This window comes from Mastomys coucha, unplaced genomic scaffold, assembly GCF_008632895.1.
Source record: "Mastomys coucha isolate ucsf_1 unplaced genomic scaffold, UCSF_Mcou_1 pScaffold15, whole genome shotgun sequence".
Taxonomy (NCBI): Eukaryota; Metazoa; Chordata; class Mammalia; order Rodentia; family Muridae; genus Mastomys; species Mastomys coucha.
In genome coordinates this window covers 95,154,605-95,170,514 of record NW_022196897.1, presented here as the reverse complement: position 1 = coordinate 95,170,514, position 15,910 = coordinate 95,154,605, and the positions used below count along the sequence as shown (strand labels likewise).

General features: G+C 42.1%; 1 protein-coding gene across 6 annotated transcripts in view; it reads right to left on the bottom strand.

Moving 5' to 3' along the window:
- Nucleotides 1-15,910, bottom strand: part of Bdnf (brain derived neurotrophic factor) — a 50,110-nt gene that overhangs the window by 16,457 nt on the left and 17,743 nt on the right. Inside the window, exon 1 of one of the 6 annotated variants that reach the window (XM_031371316.1) lies at nucleotides 15,552-15,685. The exons of 3 other annotated variants lie outside the window; for them this stretch is intronic. Coding sequence is in view for 1 of the 3 variants with exons in the window: in XM_031371314.1 (XP_031227174.1) it covers nucleotides 14,138-14,197 (60 nt within the window). In the remaining 2 variants the exon portion in view is untranslated. Of the gene's footprint in view, nucleotides 1-14,137; nucleotides 14,284-14,445; nucleotides 14,776-15,551; nucleotides 15,686-15,910 lie in introns of those variants that run through there. 2 more of the 6 variants (XM_031371319.1, XM_031371314.1) reach the window with 2 other exon arrangements.

Below are 15,910 nucleotides of genomic sequence, written 5' to 3'. Positions count from 1 at the left end.
CATCAAATTTGCCTATGCCCAGCATGATGGAGATGCAGTCTGGCTCTTCTGTATAGATTCAGATGTGGATATGGTGCCTTCAGTTTTGAAAGTCTACGTAGTAAATACATAAGGTAGTGTTGGTAATCCACATTTTTATTCGACTTCAGCAAAATCCTATATGAGAGTTTCTGAAACATGGTGTGTTTGAAGTCTAATTCTATGGAGTCTGAATGTAACCTTAAAGTTTCTTTGTTAATAACCCTATCATGGGTTATTTCCTTAAGGTGCCAATCATACATACATATTTATCAGGCCAGAATGTCAAAGTTATGTATGATATCAATGTAATTCATTAGAGGTGTCAGGCATTTTTTCCCCCTGGGAACTCTTTGGACATTGGAACAGAACCATGTACTTTATAGACTATGAACACTGCTACCAGATGATTCTCTCCTGACTCTGTTGAAGTAAAAATGACTTCAATCAAGAAACAAGTGTTAAGTGTCTTTTAAAAATATGCTTGTAACATAACATCTTTGTAACACCCTGACTTAACACCTTGCATGTCCAAATGTCTAATACTACACGACACCTTATTGGTGACCTCTGTACTAGTTTTTAAGATTGTAGCTTAGAGGACTAAGACATTCGTAGAAAGAAAATTATGCTAAGACAATCTCAAATGTATTCCCCAAAAGTAATGAAAACCACAAAGGTAGCAGAAGAGATGGTCCAGCCTGGGGCCAGCAGTACTTTCAGGGCTAGGGGTGGGAGGCTGACATCCTAAATGTGTGTGTTGAGTTAGATGACAAATAGAACATCTTGCTTCTGGCCATTATCCACCCTCGTGAGAGAGGAGACTGAGAGAAGCAGCTTCGAGGAGCTTGAGAACAAAACTGGAAATGCCTGTTGTGAAAGCCTTTGCAAGTGTCATTAACAAAATCAAGTGTGACTTTGTCCCTGTGTCTCAGCTGGCATTTAAAAGTCCACTGATACACCAAAGGATGGTCTCTTGTACAATCCAGACACATTCACCACTGCAACTGTCCAAGTTCAACTGTTCCATGGAGGGGAAGAAAATGATTTTCCCTTTAACATATCCCTGCCAAAAGTTCTATTTTAGAAATTCTTATTTGCCCAGGCTTGGTACCTCACGTGCAATCCAAGCAGTGAGGAGGCAGAGGCAGAAGATTGCCACAAGTTCAAAGTCAGTCTGGTTTATGTAGTGCATTCCAGGCCAGCTAGAGCTAGAATGTGGTCCTGTCTCACAAGCAAGCAAAGAAGTAAGATAAATATGTGAATGCCAATTTGGATCAAATAACTTCTCTGCTATGGTCCATTTGCCACATTCTCCTAGGGCAGCGGGACTGATAGAATTTGTTTTTCTAAATAAGGCACACTATCCTCAGAGAAAAATGAGACCAAGAATCATCATAGAATGAGAATGGTAAGAGTTATGGGAAGATGGCCTGCGATACACGCCATTCACAACGTGGAGATGTTATCAAGGTCATAAATCATGCTGCTTTCATATGATTCCTTACTTGCATAATGCAGGAAGCTGCCTGGCAATGCTGAGGACTAAGTATACTGACGGTGCAGCCTGGTTCAGTGTTTATATTGTGCTCTGGAATTTTAATTTGTCGTATACAGGGTACTAATTATTTAATTATAAACCTTGGGAGAAGCACAAAATCATTCCTCAAAAGAACATCCATGGGTATGAAGGCTCTAAGCAGGACCTCTCTGTGCCTGGAGGTGTGTATCTTGAAGTTGGTCCTGGAAATGAAGTTGGTAACGGAAAAAGGAACATTGAAAGCCTGGGACAAAGAACAGCATGATGGAAAAGTTTTCTTTTTTATTCCAATAAACAGCTGAGTTCTTTGGAGCCAACCTTGCTAGTTAGGTGAATAATGAACGTATGCTTAGCTTTCCATTACAGGGAATTTTGCAAGTGGCAACATGGGCCCATTCCATGTGTGTCACTAGAGTTGGCGTAAGCCCATGTCCAGGGTGAGACATTATCCCAACTGTGTCATAGTCTCACCAAAAAATCAGGGACAAAATAAAAGACTCAGTGTTCACTTGGAAGTTTCTCTCTATTTCTCATCTTATTGCAACATGCTATGAACTTCTCAGATGGGGGGACGCTCGCATACACTCTTAGTGGGAGTACAAACGGTTGCAGCCTGGCTTAGGACAATTTATGGAATAACTATCAAATCTGTAAGTGATTGTTCCTACAATATAGCAGTTTTACTGCTAAGACCAAATATACAGACAAGTGTACAGGTACAAATATGCATATACACACATGCATGTGTGGTTATTAATTACAAAAGGCATATAATAGAAAGAAGCCCAGTTTTCGACTATAAGTAAATAAACCCATAGTAACTCCTTAATATCAAATTCAGGCAGCTATGAAGTACATGCTCTTTCCCCCATTCGCTGGGAGGGAGAGGTCTCTGGAATGCAGTGCTAGGTGTCTAAAACCAATGTGCAAAACAGTGTGTCACCTTTCCTTTAGAAATGGGGGGAGGATAATTACAGTCATAGCTGCCTATATTTCTATAAAGCAGGCAATACTAGTTTCAAAACAATTCTATGCTAATGGCAAGTATAGGTGTTGTGTGTAGTGCAGGTGCAGGTTGAGGCAGAATTCTCAGGATAAACTGATATTTTTTTCACTATTTTGATATTTGAATTATGTAAATAAATTAAGTATAAATTTTAAACTGACCCCAGACCAAGTTGCACATGCTGGTAATCTTGTACTTGAGGGGTAGAGGCAGGAAGATCAAATTCAAGGCCATCTTGAGCTACACAGTGAGTTCAAGACCAGCTCAAGCTACACAGAGCTCTGACTCAAAAAAAATTAACTATTAATTAACCAATTAATTTACTAAATATGAAAGTCAAAAATACTTAACCTAGGGCTTTCAGTTTTCTTAGATCACCGTCCCCACTCATGTGGTGGTGTTGTACCTAGCAGTCTGAGTTTTGTATTTCATCTTTTGGAACATTTCTCTGGAAGAAGTTAGTAGAAGGTTGTGGTTGGAACCTAGGAATGTGAAACATGAATTCCGATCCTTTCTCTTGCATTTCATATAAAGTTAATCCTATTAAATTGCTATTTGACCACCTTTTTTAAACCAGCAAATTGAACAAAGCCATAGGTGGACAAATGTGCCTCAACTCTGCTTTGCACTGAGTAAGAGCACAAACCGTTCTGAATCCTGTGCATCTTTGAAAAATAACCAGTATAAGGGCAAGGGATCTGTGACCTTTAGAGACAACTCTACAAACAACTGTTATGACACACAGTACACGACTTGAGAGGTAAGCAATGGGCAAACAGAGAAGGGGACTACGACTTGTATCCAGAGTATCTAAGTCACTGAAATAATAAGACAGTATGCTTCCCAAAGAAGGAATATAAACACAAAAAGAAAACAAGAACAAGCTGATACAGAGAGACTTCAAGAGGGAGACATGTGGTTAAAGGACTCCTTATGTGGTTATCCTCAGTGTCTTGAACTCTATAAAGTCTAGCAGGGCAACTTGGGAGGCAGCTGTAGAAGAAAGTCTAAGGACCCAGACTTGAATATAACCATGAGATCTATGTTGAATGAAGGACCTGGTAGGATGGCCCTTATTCTGTGAACAGTAGAGTTGTTGAAGCAAGTACCCGCTTCACACAGGTGGCTTCCAACTTACTTTCAAAATCAAATGGAAACTTCAAACATTTCTGAAAATGGTCCTCTGGGGATCATTTACCCCAAATTAGAGACTGAGTAAAAAACCACTCTTTCAAAAAGCACCTCCCCTCCAAAACCCCTCTTCATCTCCATATGTACAGTCATCTGGAAAGCAGATTTACCATTAAACGGATGGTCAAAGCTGCCCCACAATGTTAAAACTAATCACAAAAATCTAAGCAGTGCTTTCCTCACCTTCCTGGAGTGAAACATTCCAAAGAGGCTGGAAGTAACCACATGTTGGTGCTGTAACCTGGGGTCCACTGCCAGTGCTCTAACTCTGTACCAATATCCAGATGCTAGGACAGGAAACCAGCTACTTGGAACCCAGTAAAAGCAAGCAGAGCCTTTCATTCTATTTTGATTAGTGAGGGCCCCATGTGAAGTTCCCAGTTCTTGGTTCCAGCTGTGTCTATGCTGGCAAACTCATACAACACACTTGTGTACCTCCCAATGAAATGAGGGACCTGCACATGTGACTCAACATATTTGTAGACCTCAAGAACTTACACAACTTTCTTAAGATCAGTGAGAAAGTTGGAGGTATGTTGGTTCAAATTTAATCATTAGACCCAGCAAAGGTACTAGTATTGAGCTACCTCATGCAAATTCTATTTCAGAAATATTTCTGTGATATGAAGAAAATGGAATGCACTAAGATGTTCTAAATCATGCTTTTAGACTAGGTATTGCTCCAAAGCTTCTAACATCTAATCTGACACAGACACGATACACGATGATTTAATGGTTATACAATTAATCACAGTGCTCTGAGATGCAGAAAACAACTCAGTCAAGGCAGATTTATCATGGACAAGAGTCTTTTTTAGTGGAAACAGAATTTCTGTTGGGCCTTGAAGAATTGGTATAATTGTATGTAGAGAGAGTAATAAATAAACAAATTAGACCAGGGAATTATGGCAGAATAGATTTCTGAACTTGTCACTTTAGCTATAAAGTAAAGCTCATTTAGGCATGAAGCATGTCAATGAGTGTTGTGATCATAAAAAGAGAAAGAGCTATAAGAATATGTTCTGGTGAGGTGTGAGGGAAGGGGGTGCCTCAGCGGGCCCATGCCAAGGCATCCCTTCCCCCTGAGGGACCAGACACATGCCAGTATAGTATAGAATAGAGTTTATTTAGGGCATGGGAAGGGGAGTTAAGAGGGTAGCAGAGGCAGAGAAAGGCAGAGAGAAAGAGAGATGAGAGAAGTAGGGGCTGGCCATGACCATGTGGAGAGGTGGGGAGGGAATGGGGAGAGAGGGGGAGACAAGGGGTAAGAGGTAAGGTGGAGAAGCAGGAGTAAGAGAGAGAGGAGGGGGCAAGCAGCCTGTTTTATAGGACCAGGCCTACCTGGCCATTGCTAGGTAACCATGGTGAGGCACATACCTGGTTGCTGCCAGGTATCTGTTGGGGTAGAGTTTATACAGAATGCTAACAGTGAGACATTTTGCTGCATTGATGACAAGGTTTTAAAACCTCTTCTCCTAGAGTTGGGAAGAACTAAGAATACAGCACAGTGGTAATGTCAAGTGCCAGTCTAAACTTTACATGTATTAACACATTTAATCCCCCACTACCCTGTCAAGAGGTCGAGGCACAGAATAAGAAACTAGGTGGGATTACAGACTCCGTAGATGTTAGGCTAACTCCATCACTGGGTTCAGGAATCCAGGCTTTGGTCTTCTGCTCTTCTTTGGAAGTCTCTGATAGAAATCCCTTCCAAGTCAGAACAATATTTAGAAGGCCTCCTATTCAGAGCCTCTGAATGTCTGATTATTCGGAAAGCTGCAAATCTTTTCTCAACATGTTCTAATCTAGGTATTTGGACAATGAAATAAATAAGCCCCTGTAAATCCCAGGCTCTTTGGTTTATGTGGCTTCTAGTTGAGGAGATCACAAGTGTTTCAGTACGGTTGAGATAGCACAAACCCAGGCTTTGTCATGCATTCTAAGACCTCACCTTTATATTCTTAAAAGTTTGAAAGGTATTTCTGATGGTCACCAGGTGTGGGAATCAGTGCTCCTTATGTTCCATTTTACTTATATATTCAACATTTCACTCACCCTAACCCCCAGCTTTATAAAATACATGCCCCAAATCCTATATCCATTTTCTTTTTTTGTTGTTGTTATTTACCAAAATGTAAGGTAAAATGCATTTAAAACTCCTTTAGAATGCCTGTTCCTTTCTAGATTCATAATTTTTGGTTTGCTTTGTGACCCACTGAGTTTAACTAGGGTAATCTCTGTGACATGTTAGAATAACAGTAAGAAGGTATGTGTGTGTGTGTGTGTGTGTGTGTGTGTGTGTGTGCGCGCGCACGCGTGTGTGTATGTGTGTTTTGGAGCACAGTGATAGGGATGTGATATTATAAGTAATGTGAGAACTCTAAGGGTTTACAAAATATTGATTATAAAGAACAACCAGAGGTGGATGGGGTGAGGATGGGTGTGTGATACCCAGAGTGGGGTTCTCCCCTCTCAGAGGAGAGAGGAAATGGGAATGGGGAAGGATCTGTTTGAAGGAGTACTGGGAGGAAGGGCACTGATATTGGGATGTAAAGTGAGTAAATAAATAAATTAAAAATAAAAAGAACAACCAGAGGATGTGGAGTAATCAAGGAAGTCATTGCCAGAACCATGAAGACCCTAAAGAATGAAGTAGGCTAGCTGCATAACCAATGGCAACATCTGCTTATCATGAACAAGACTCTGAATTTAGTCTTTAGTAGAAAAAAGTATGGACCACTACCTACTAACCTACTGACCTACTGACCTCTGATTGAGAACACTTTGCTTTCCAAGAGGGTTTTATGAAGCAGAGTGTCATGGGATCTCTAGGAGGAGAGCAGTTGAGGTTGAGGGGTAGGGACAATATGCTACATGCTTGTTCTCCAACTAGACCAGAGATACTTGTTTTTCTTTTATGTATTAGGGTTCTGTGTATGATCTTATTAGGGAAATTTTGCTGTATGCTATAGTATATTCCTTTTCAAGTTTTATAGTGTGAAGTTAGAGGTTAATAGACTCATGTTTGCCTTTTTTTTTATTTTGTTTCAAAGACTAGATTAAGAAATAACCAACAAACACTAGACTATAGGTCTGGTATCATATAGAAAGACAGACCATTTGTATTTTACTAATCATATGGGTGCCTCCTCCATCTCTTCCTTCTTTCTTCTCCTTTTTGAGATTCACAAATTAATTATGTGAATATCTGCTTCTTTGCATGTTGGGAAGCTAAATATTTCTAAGTTGGTGATGCCAGTTATGCTGTATTTATATAGTTATAAAGGCATTGCCCAGGAACACAACATATAGAGTGATATCAGAGATACTTGAGCAAAATCACCTCCTGAGTTCAAAATTAAGTAAACAAATTATTAGTTTCTTCATTTGTGCGTTATACTTCTACTAGCATGGCCCAAAATTTCAGTAGCTTTATAAACAGCTCTGGGTTATATCATGGGCTTACACTGAATGTGCATACTTAAAACTCCCAAGTCTCCCCTTCCTGACATTTGTTGATAAACCATCCTCTAAGTTCATACCCCTAGCTTCCTATTCTGTCCTGCTGAGGTTTTTAAAAAAAAAAAATCAAATAGGGCTGAGACGATAGAGCTCAGTTGTAAAGTACTTGCCTCAAAATCACATGGGCCAAAAAGTGCAATGGCATCTACTTATAATTTGAGCACTGGAGCAGTGGAGACAGAGGGATGACAGGAGTTCTGTGGCCAGCATGCCTAGTGTACTTGGTGTGCAACAAGTCAAGGAGATACCCCGTCTCTAATAGCAAGGAAGATGGCATCCCTAAGGAATGCCACCTAAAGTTTTCTTCTTCTTCTCTACACACAAACATGTGCCCATGCATCTACACACAAGCACACATAAACATATAATTCACATGCACACAACACCCACACACAGAAGTTAATTACACTATTTTACATCAAATAAATACATAGGATCCAACTTCTGTCTAGAAGCAGAATGTGTGCAGTGCCTGTTGGCTTTATGTTCTGATGTGATAAGCATATCGTCTGTGCCTTCAGACACATCATCAGCCAACATTTCGTGCTGGGTGTACTTTCCCCATGTTGCATAAGAGAGAACACCTTGGAGCCTTTGGTTTAGGAATGTGGCCTGGGACTCTGCCAAGCATCTCCCTCCAGCATCATGAGTGTCGATTTCTTGGCCTTTAGATTCTATGTAATATAAGAGAAAGTAGTCTATGTCTAAAAACACATCCAAGAAATAAGTACACACATGAAAACATAGAGAAACTTGTTTCAATTTGGGCCTAGTTTCAGGTTTCAAAGGCAGAGGAGTCCACAGAAAATATAATCTCTGAGACAGAAGCTCTGAATCCAAAACTGATTAGCAGGTGGCAAAAGCTATCGAATGAGCTTCCCTTTTGTGTCTCATACATCTGTCTCTCTTTCTCTTAGGGAGTAGGGGGTAGGGTGGAGGGATATACTTTCTTTCCTCTTTTTATTTTTATTTTTTCCTGAATAAGAATGTTTTCTGATTGCTCCTAGGGATAACACAAAGCACTCAGAGTGCAGTTACTTTCTTTGGTTACAATGATCTTTGTTCTTTCTTACTACACACTGGCGCTCATTTAATATATACTATATTCAGTCCCTAAAATACACAGAGATCAGCACTTCCTCTTGTCCCCTAAAACTTGAAGACATTAATAAATTCCACCAGTAAGTTTGCAGTTTGTCTCAATCAACTTTAACATGTCAAATTTTCTAAGCATAATTTCATGAGTGAAGCAAATTATGCACAAGAAGATTTATAACTAAGTTAACTGAATGGTTTTTATAATAGGTACTGAGAAAAATAAATATTATTAAATATTTCCTCCAGTTTCTATCTCCCTGCTAGCAAAGCAAATGATCACATATTTTTCTAAAACCATTAAATTCTTTCAACAACTACATTTACAACTCAGAATTTGTCTGTTCCTTCAATGGTTCTATCCAATGTATGTGGGTAGGACTCACACTGTTCTGGGTGTTGATGTGGAATCCTGCAGAGGTATACTAACCAAACGTTTTGTCACTGGGGAGAAGTTTAAGTCACCTTATAATTACTGGTTCCTGTTTTTATCACATTTTGATGTTACTTATTCCTAGGTTGAGATTATCTTTATCATTTCTTGTTACGTCTTTTATTTTCCTTACGTTGATGGGGAAGGGTGCACGGTGTATAGAATAGTGTTTAAAAATCCCACTCTACTTATCACCCTCTGTTTTATTCTTAAACCTTCTCAAATCATTAAAGTTAAAATTAGATCAGAGATGAAAGGCATTCCTTAAGATCTTCCTACTTCATTTATTTGTGTTATTATATCTCAGAAAGTAGAATGAATTGCCTGTGGCAAAATCAAAACCCTTGTATTCAATGCTACAGTATAAACCTTTGAAAATGATAAATAAATGAGGGAGAGAGAGGGAGAGAGAGAGAGAGAGAGAGAGAGAGAGAGAGAGAGAGAGAGAGAGAGCCACATCCTTTAATTCCTGGCACCCAATTTTGACTAGTATGTTAAAATTCTTAAGGTCTTAGTGTATAAGTTGAGCTGTGGAGTTGCTTGCTTTAAAATCCACCTGCAGTGATAAATGTTACTTATCTCCCTCTCCCCTTCACACACACTCCCCAAGCCTGCACAGGGTATCATAGAAAGGGAGTCAGTAAAGACTGATGTGGCAACAAGCCGACTTACTGGTAAAGCTGGGGAAATTCTTTAGTAGGTACTATGACTTCAATGTTTGATGAATTTCTTAAATTAATTTGAAACATTTATCTGACTTTCTATTATATACTCACCGAATTTCATATAGACTAGTTGAAATTTTAAAAACAGACTGATTTTGGATTAAAAAGAACAATCAGAGGTGCAGTGACTTAAAAAAAAATCATGTAATATTTTTGTATTTCCTGGTTATATTGAAATTAAGATATCCTCCTCTGCCCACCTTCCCTCCAAAAACTGCGGAGGCACATCAAAACCGCAGAAGGTCGTCATAACATCCCAGGCAGACCGAAGCAACTGAGGTGAAAGCACACTTAAAAGCTCCAAGGTTCTCTAAGCTTTCAAAATCAGGACACTACGACCATGACAACCAATGAAAAGTCCTTTCAAGTGAACCTTTGGGGAAAACTACATAACATTCATTACTCTCTGGGAACTTTGGAAATAACCTTTTACTTTAGTATGCCTGCCACTGAAGCTTGTAAATTTATGTTACTTCACTCACTCTCCTAATGTAACCATCCTTAAACTTCAGGCCATCTATAAATGAAACTTCAGGGCAATGAGTTACTTCATAGCCATTTACTATGTTTGGTCAGATTAACCCTACCAAGAGTATGTCTTAGAGTTTGTATTTGCACTTTGCTACTTACATAAATGAAATTTGCCATACTGCTTGTAATTCATTCTTTCTTTCACCTATCTATCTATCTATCTATCTATCTATCTATCTATCTATCGATCGATCGATCTATCTATCTATCTACCTAATAGCATTCCCTTCCCCCCTAACAATTTTCAAATGCCCGTGCAACTACTGAGTTTTCGTCATTTTTTTCATCTATCAACAATGATTCCATTATTCAGTAATTGGGTCCATAACTTCCTGAAGTTTCTAGTATCCCTGTGATAGAGTGATGGACATTTAGTAATTCTTTGAAATATAAAATTATTTAGGATTATCACTTCTTCTCTGCCTTTTGGCTAAGATCAAGTGTAAAATTATTTAGGATTAAGTAATCTCATCCCTAAGTGGAAGATGGAGGAACTTTAAGGATGCACCTCACTAAATTTAAAAGTATTTAAAGCTTTAGTAATATTTCCAAGGGTTAACTCCCCCATGCCAGTGACAAACGGATTTCATTTGCCAACATCATTTACTGCTTAGCATTACTCCATACTAGACAGAATAAATGGAGGCAAGAGTGTAACCAATACATCTACTCATTCGCTTCTGACGCCCATCTGTGCACGTTATCCATCCTAATAAAGAAAATTTATCATAATGCAACTTAATGTGATTATCCTTCAAATGGCTTCTGCCTCCATTGAACAACAGCCAGCATTTTCAAGTTGGAATTCTGCAAAACTCTCTTCTGCTTCCTCTTTAAAATGCAATTCACAGCTTGAGATCACAGAGCCTGCCAGTGGGCTGAATGGCTGCACTAGGCGGCTGAGAGTCCTTCAATTAAGCAGCAATTTTGCAATTAGTGGAAACGAAGTGCTCCATAGCAATTGTTTGAAAACAAGTTGAGACAAGTGAGCAATTACCCTATTAAAGAGAGATATTCACTTTCACGAGACTAAAAGAGCCCCCTCACACAAACTGAAACCGTCCCCACAAGAAGAAACACACAGGCTGGAAAATATGTTTTAACCATTAGAATGAAATCAGTACAATATAACTGCTGCAGTATGAGTGTGCCTTTCATAAAAGACAGCCAGAGGTTTAGCAGCCGTCCTCTCTCTATGTTCTGTTTTCATTCAGAAAATCCACAACTGCTCTTTGCTCTACTCTGGGACTAAATTCTTACATCTTAAATTCTTAATGAACTACTTGTGTGTGACCTTTCCTTCCATGCTGTGCACCTCGGATTCTCTTGATGATTAGGAGATAACATCTATAAGAGCCCAAATCTGCCAACTGTGCTACAATTTACACCATATAGGGATATAGAGTGTGGGGAGGGGGGGGGGAGACGGATTTTACTGAAGTCTTCAAAGATGAATCTAAAAAAGAATAAAAACAAGCTGGTTGCTATACTATCAGGTGGGCGTGCTCAGCCTGCTCTGCGTGCCAAGCTACAATCCAGAGCTATTTATATTCAGAAGAAATGAGATTATTGTGACTATTAAAGAAATTGGACTCTTAAAACGTTACAAGAAACTGGGAACAACTTCCATTTTAATGGTGCCCCCTTTACAAGAAAATCCAAGGCTTTGTGCTAGGATTTTAGAAATTTGCATTTACATTTAATATGATTTCTCCCTCCCAGCAAGTCAAGATGAGCTAGAAATAGCACAGCTTCTTTTCTCTCTTGAGACCTTTAGGAGATTTGAGCCACCAATTTACACAGCACAGACTTGTTCCGAGGTGAACAAATGAGTCTAGGCAAATGATCACTTTCTAGGCTCCTCTTGTTTGCAATTAAAAGGGCACATCCTTCCAAGGCATCCTAAAGCAGATTTCCTAAAAGCTTTAATTTCTAGGTACATAAAGGTTTACAATCCTTTCAAATGACCTTAAGTAACACCCTAAAACAAACAGGATTTCAAACTACGAGCTAAGCTCTGAATGGGCTGTGAGAGACTCTAGAAGTATGTGAAAAATTACTGTTAGTCTGTTTTAAAAAATGTTATGTCTAAGTGTGTCTGCAATGGTCTAATGCCTCAAGATGTCTACGTCATGTACAACAGTCTTGTTTATCTGGAAATTATTTCTTTCTTCCTGAATCATTTATAAACAGGAAAATTTTAATGGTTTAAAACAGTTCTCTATACAATGTGTGTTCTGTGTCGTTGTATTTACTATTAATATTTACCAATATTTATCCCATTTTGCAAAATAGCATAGAAGAAGAACAGAAAACAACTTTATGATTCTGGAATTCCAATAATGGTAACTACCATATTTCAAATTCCAGTAGAGATTACGTTTCAACAAGTGTCTCTGTCCTTTTTCTTGCCTTCAGAGGAAAAAAAAAGGAAGAACAAACCAAAACCCCCAAATCTTATGAAAAATTAGTGAACTGCAGTAATTATTTTTAAAACTCCCTAATGTTATTTCATTCTCTGCGCCCGATTAAGCCTATTGTGTGTAACAGCTTGAACCACTCTTGTTCTAACCTCAGGTACCTCCGTTCTGAAAATAGTGTCGCAAACTTACAGGGGCCCGGATGCTTAGAGGAATCAAACCCGTAAATAAAATAAATAAATAATGCAACAAAACAAAATAAAACAAAAATCAATCGTACTATCAAAATGGCTTTTGACCTTATAACTTATGTATAAAAGAATCGATTTTTGGAGAAGAATTAAAAGAGGGGTATATTTTCAGTAAGTTGATTCAATTGTTGGGAAGGGGGACTCATTTAGCCTTTCATATACAAATAGATAACAATGACTGTTCTTAATTACACACCGCTTTTTTTTTTTAAAGGTAAGTTCTAGAAGGATTAATAAACAGGCAGAAACATGCTTCTAGCCAAGAACACCCTGCATTCTTGTGAGAGGGGATAAAAGTTCATTGGTTGTTGTTGACTGACGCTGAGATGGTTATTTTAGGATGCAGGGACGACCCTCAAGTGAGATCCAGAAAATCCTAGCACCTCCTCAATGGTATCTCAAAGCACCCCAGCATCTCAAGGAAAGAAATGCAACAAGTCAAAATTCCGAACCTAGCCGCACGTCTCAGGAAGCTGGTTCGAAAACCATTCAACAAGTTTTTCCTCACCCCACTCCCCACCCCCTGCCTAACGACCAGCAAAACTGCCCCTAAAACACTTCCCCACCCCCATCCGACGAGCCCCAGAAGCCACTCTTGCCAGTATGGCCAGAAGAGGGCACCCTCTACCTTCCTAGCTCTCAGCTCTTCTGGCCCTCCTCCCTCCTCCTTGGATCCTCCCTCTCTCCCTCCGTCTGCCCCCACCCTCCAAGTCCCCATACCCGGTTTCCTAGCCCAGGCTCCACCCCCAACTCACGAATTGTTTTCACTAAAACACCAGTTCAAACCCGCAGCCTGTGGCTCACCCTCCCACCCCCAGCAACCCCAGGGGACCCCCCCCCCCCCGGGCAGCAATTTCCCCTTCTTCCTTGTCATCAAGCACAAAGCCCCCATGTTCAGCTATTTCTTTCTACTACGCTTAGGTCGCTCATCCACTCCTTTTCCTGTTTCAGCATCCCTAGAAACCAAAACTAGCCTCTTCATCCTCCATAGACACCCAACCTACTCCCGGATGAAAGTCAAAACTTTCACTTCAGCAGGAGGATGCCCAAAGGGAGGTGCGCAGGATGGACAGAGGGTCGGATCCAGGCTGCCCTGGAGTTCCGCAGAACCTTTCAGGCCCCAGCGACAAGAAGGGTCCCAAGTTTTCCTAGTTACGATGACCTTGGACCTGTAAGTAAGCCTTGGTAATACTCCCTAGAGAGCAGGTGACAGTGAACAGCCTGTTGTGATACCCAGGAAAAGAGATGAGGGCAGAGGGCGCCAAGACCCACTCTCGGAATACACACCACCCCGATCCAAATCTGCGTGGAGAGTGCCTAGCCGATGGTAAGGGATCTCATCCCAGCCCTGACCCGGTGCCTTCCGTCTGAGCCCCCGACAGCTGTCGCCCTACATCTCTCTCACCACCCTTCCTCGTCTGCGGGACGACTTCGGGGATCCCCGGGACGCAGGCTTAGCTCCCATGGTGCAAGTCGTCCTCTTCCCTTGGCCTTTTCTTTCGCACTGAAGGGATTCCCGGGGTCGCGCTGTCCCTCAGGGTCGTGGGCTCCAGGGAGAACGCTCCTTAGGAGCAACCCCGCCCCTCCGCTGTCCCGGGACCAAGGTGAAGCCGGAGTTCTGCGATCCCACAACTTCTCAGTCCCCTAGCCAACTTTCCCGGGCGCACGCGCCTCCGGCTCTCGCGCTTAGCCCCACGCCCCGCAGTCGCCTACCTCAGGGTCCACACAAAGCTCTCGGATCTCCGGCAGTGGAGTCACATTGTTGTCACGCTCCTGGTCCCTGCGCCCTGCCCTGGGCTCCGTGCGCTTTCTCGTCTGCCCCAAAGCAGCGGTGACAACTGAAGGAACCCGGTCTCATCAAAGCCTCCCCAGGCGGAGGTGGCGCGCCGCCCCAGGCGGTTTCCTTCTCCAAGCCCAGGAGTCCCGGGCGCAATGGGAACCGTGAGACAGCCAGCCAGCGGGTGCGCCCCGGCACGGCGGCAGCGGAGGGCACCCAGAGCTCAGCCAGCGCCAGGCACTGGGGTCAGACATTATTTAGCTCTTCGGTTGAGCTTCGATTGGTCAGACAGCGCCGCCCCTATCCCCTCCCTGCTCCGCCGTGCCACCGATACCCATTCGGGGCGGCTGCTTAAAGGGGACGACGCGCCTTTTCCTTGCGGGGGCTCAGCCCTCGGAAGCCCTCGGGGTATCCCTGATCGCCTTGCACCGGCTTCTCTCCAAATCCCCGGAGCCCACTGCTTAAACCCAAAGCTCTGTGCCTGCCCTCTGCGGTCTCCGCAGGGTGCCTTGGGCTAAGAGGGGTGGTCGATTCCTAGTTCCTAGGAACCCTACTCCCCGCAATGTGCCCTAGAGTAGGAGGGAGCGAGTGTGACTCTAAGGAGTCCAAATCTTTCTCCCCTGGTTTGCAGCTCTCCCCATCTTTCCCATCCCAGCACCCAAGTTCTGTGGGAGAGGGCGTCCATCCCCCTCCCCACCCGCCCCAGACACACCTTCCCGCACCTTCCCGCACCACGGAGCTAGAAAAAGCAAACACACAATGAAACTACACAGAGTGTGCGGGGGTTACGGTTTACTCCACTACCTTAAACACACTAGCTTAACCAGAGTTCGCGCCCTGACCTCTCCGGAGTTTGCCTAATAGAATTCAATCAAGATAATAACAGTATTTTTTATTAATGAATAACCCCGGATAGCATTACACCAAGTTACTGCTTCTAGCCGGGAAGCCTAGGCAATAACAGATCTCACTAAGCCATATGCTTCCCAGCAGACCAAACGGGGGCGGGGGGAGTGAGGAAAGAGAAAGAAAAGAAACCCACCTTTTTCAGTCACTACTTGTCAAAGTAAACATCAAGGCAGCTGCTCTGGGGAAGACCGGTCCCCAAGGTTCTAGACTCTTACTATAGATTTCCCCTTCTCTTCAGTTAAAAGGGGGAGGGGGGCGAGTCTTTGGTGGCCGATGTGTACTCCTGCTCTGCAGCAAAGAAGTTAAATTATTGATAGTGGAAATTGCATGGCGCAGGTAATACTCGCATGCCTTCAGCGAGAAGCTCCATTTGATCTAGGCAGAGGCTGGGAGATTTCATGCTAGCTCGCCGGGGGTGGGTGGGGGGAGCGGCAGCGCGAGCAGTCCTCTCCTCGGTGAATGGGAAAGTGGGTGGGAGTCCACGAGAGGGCT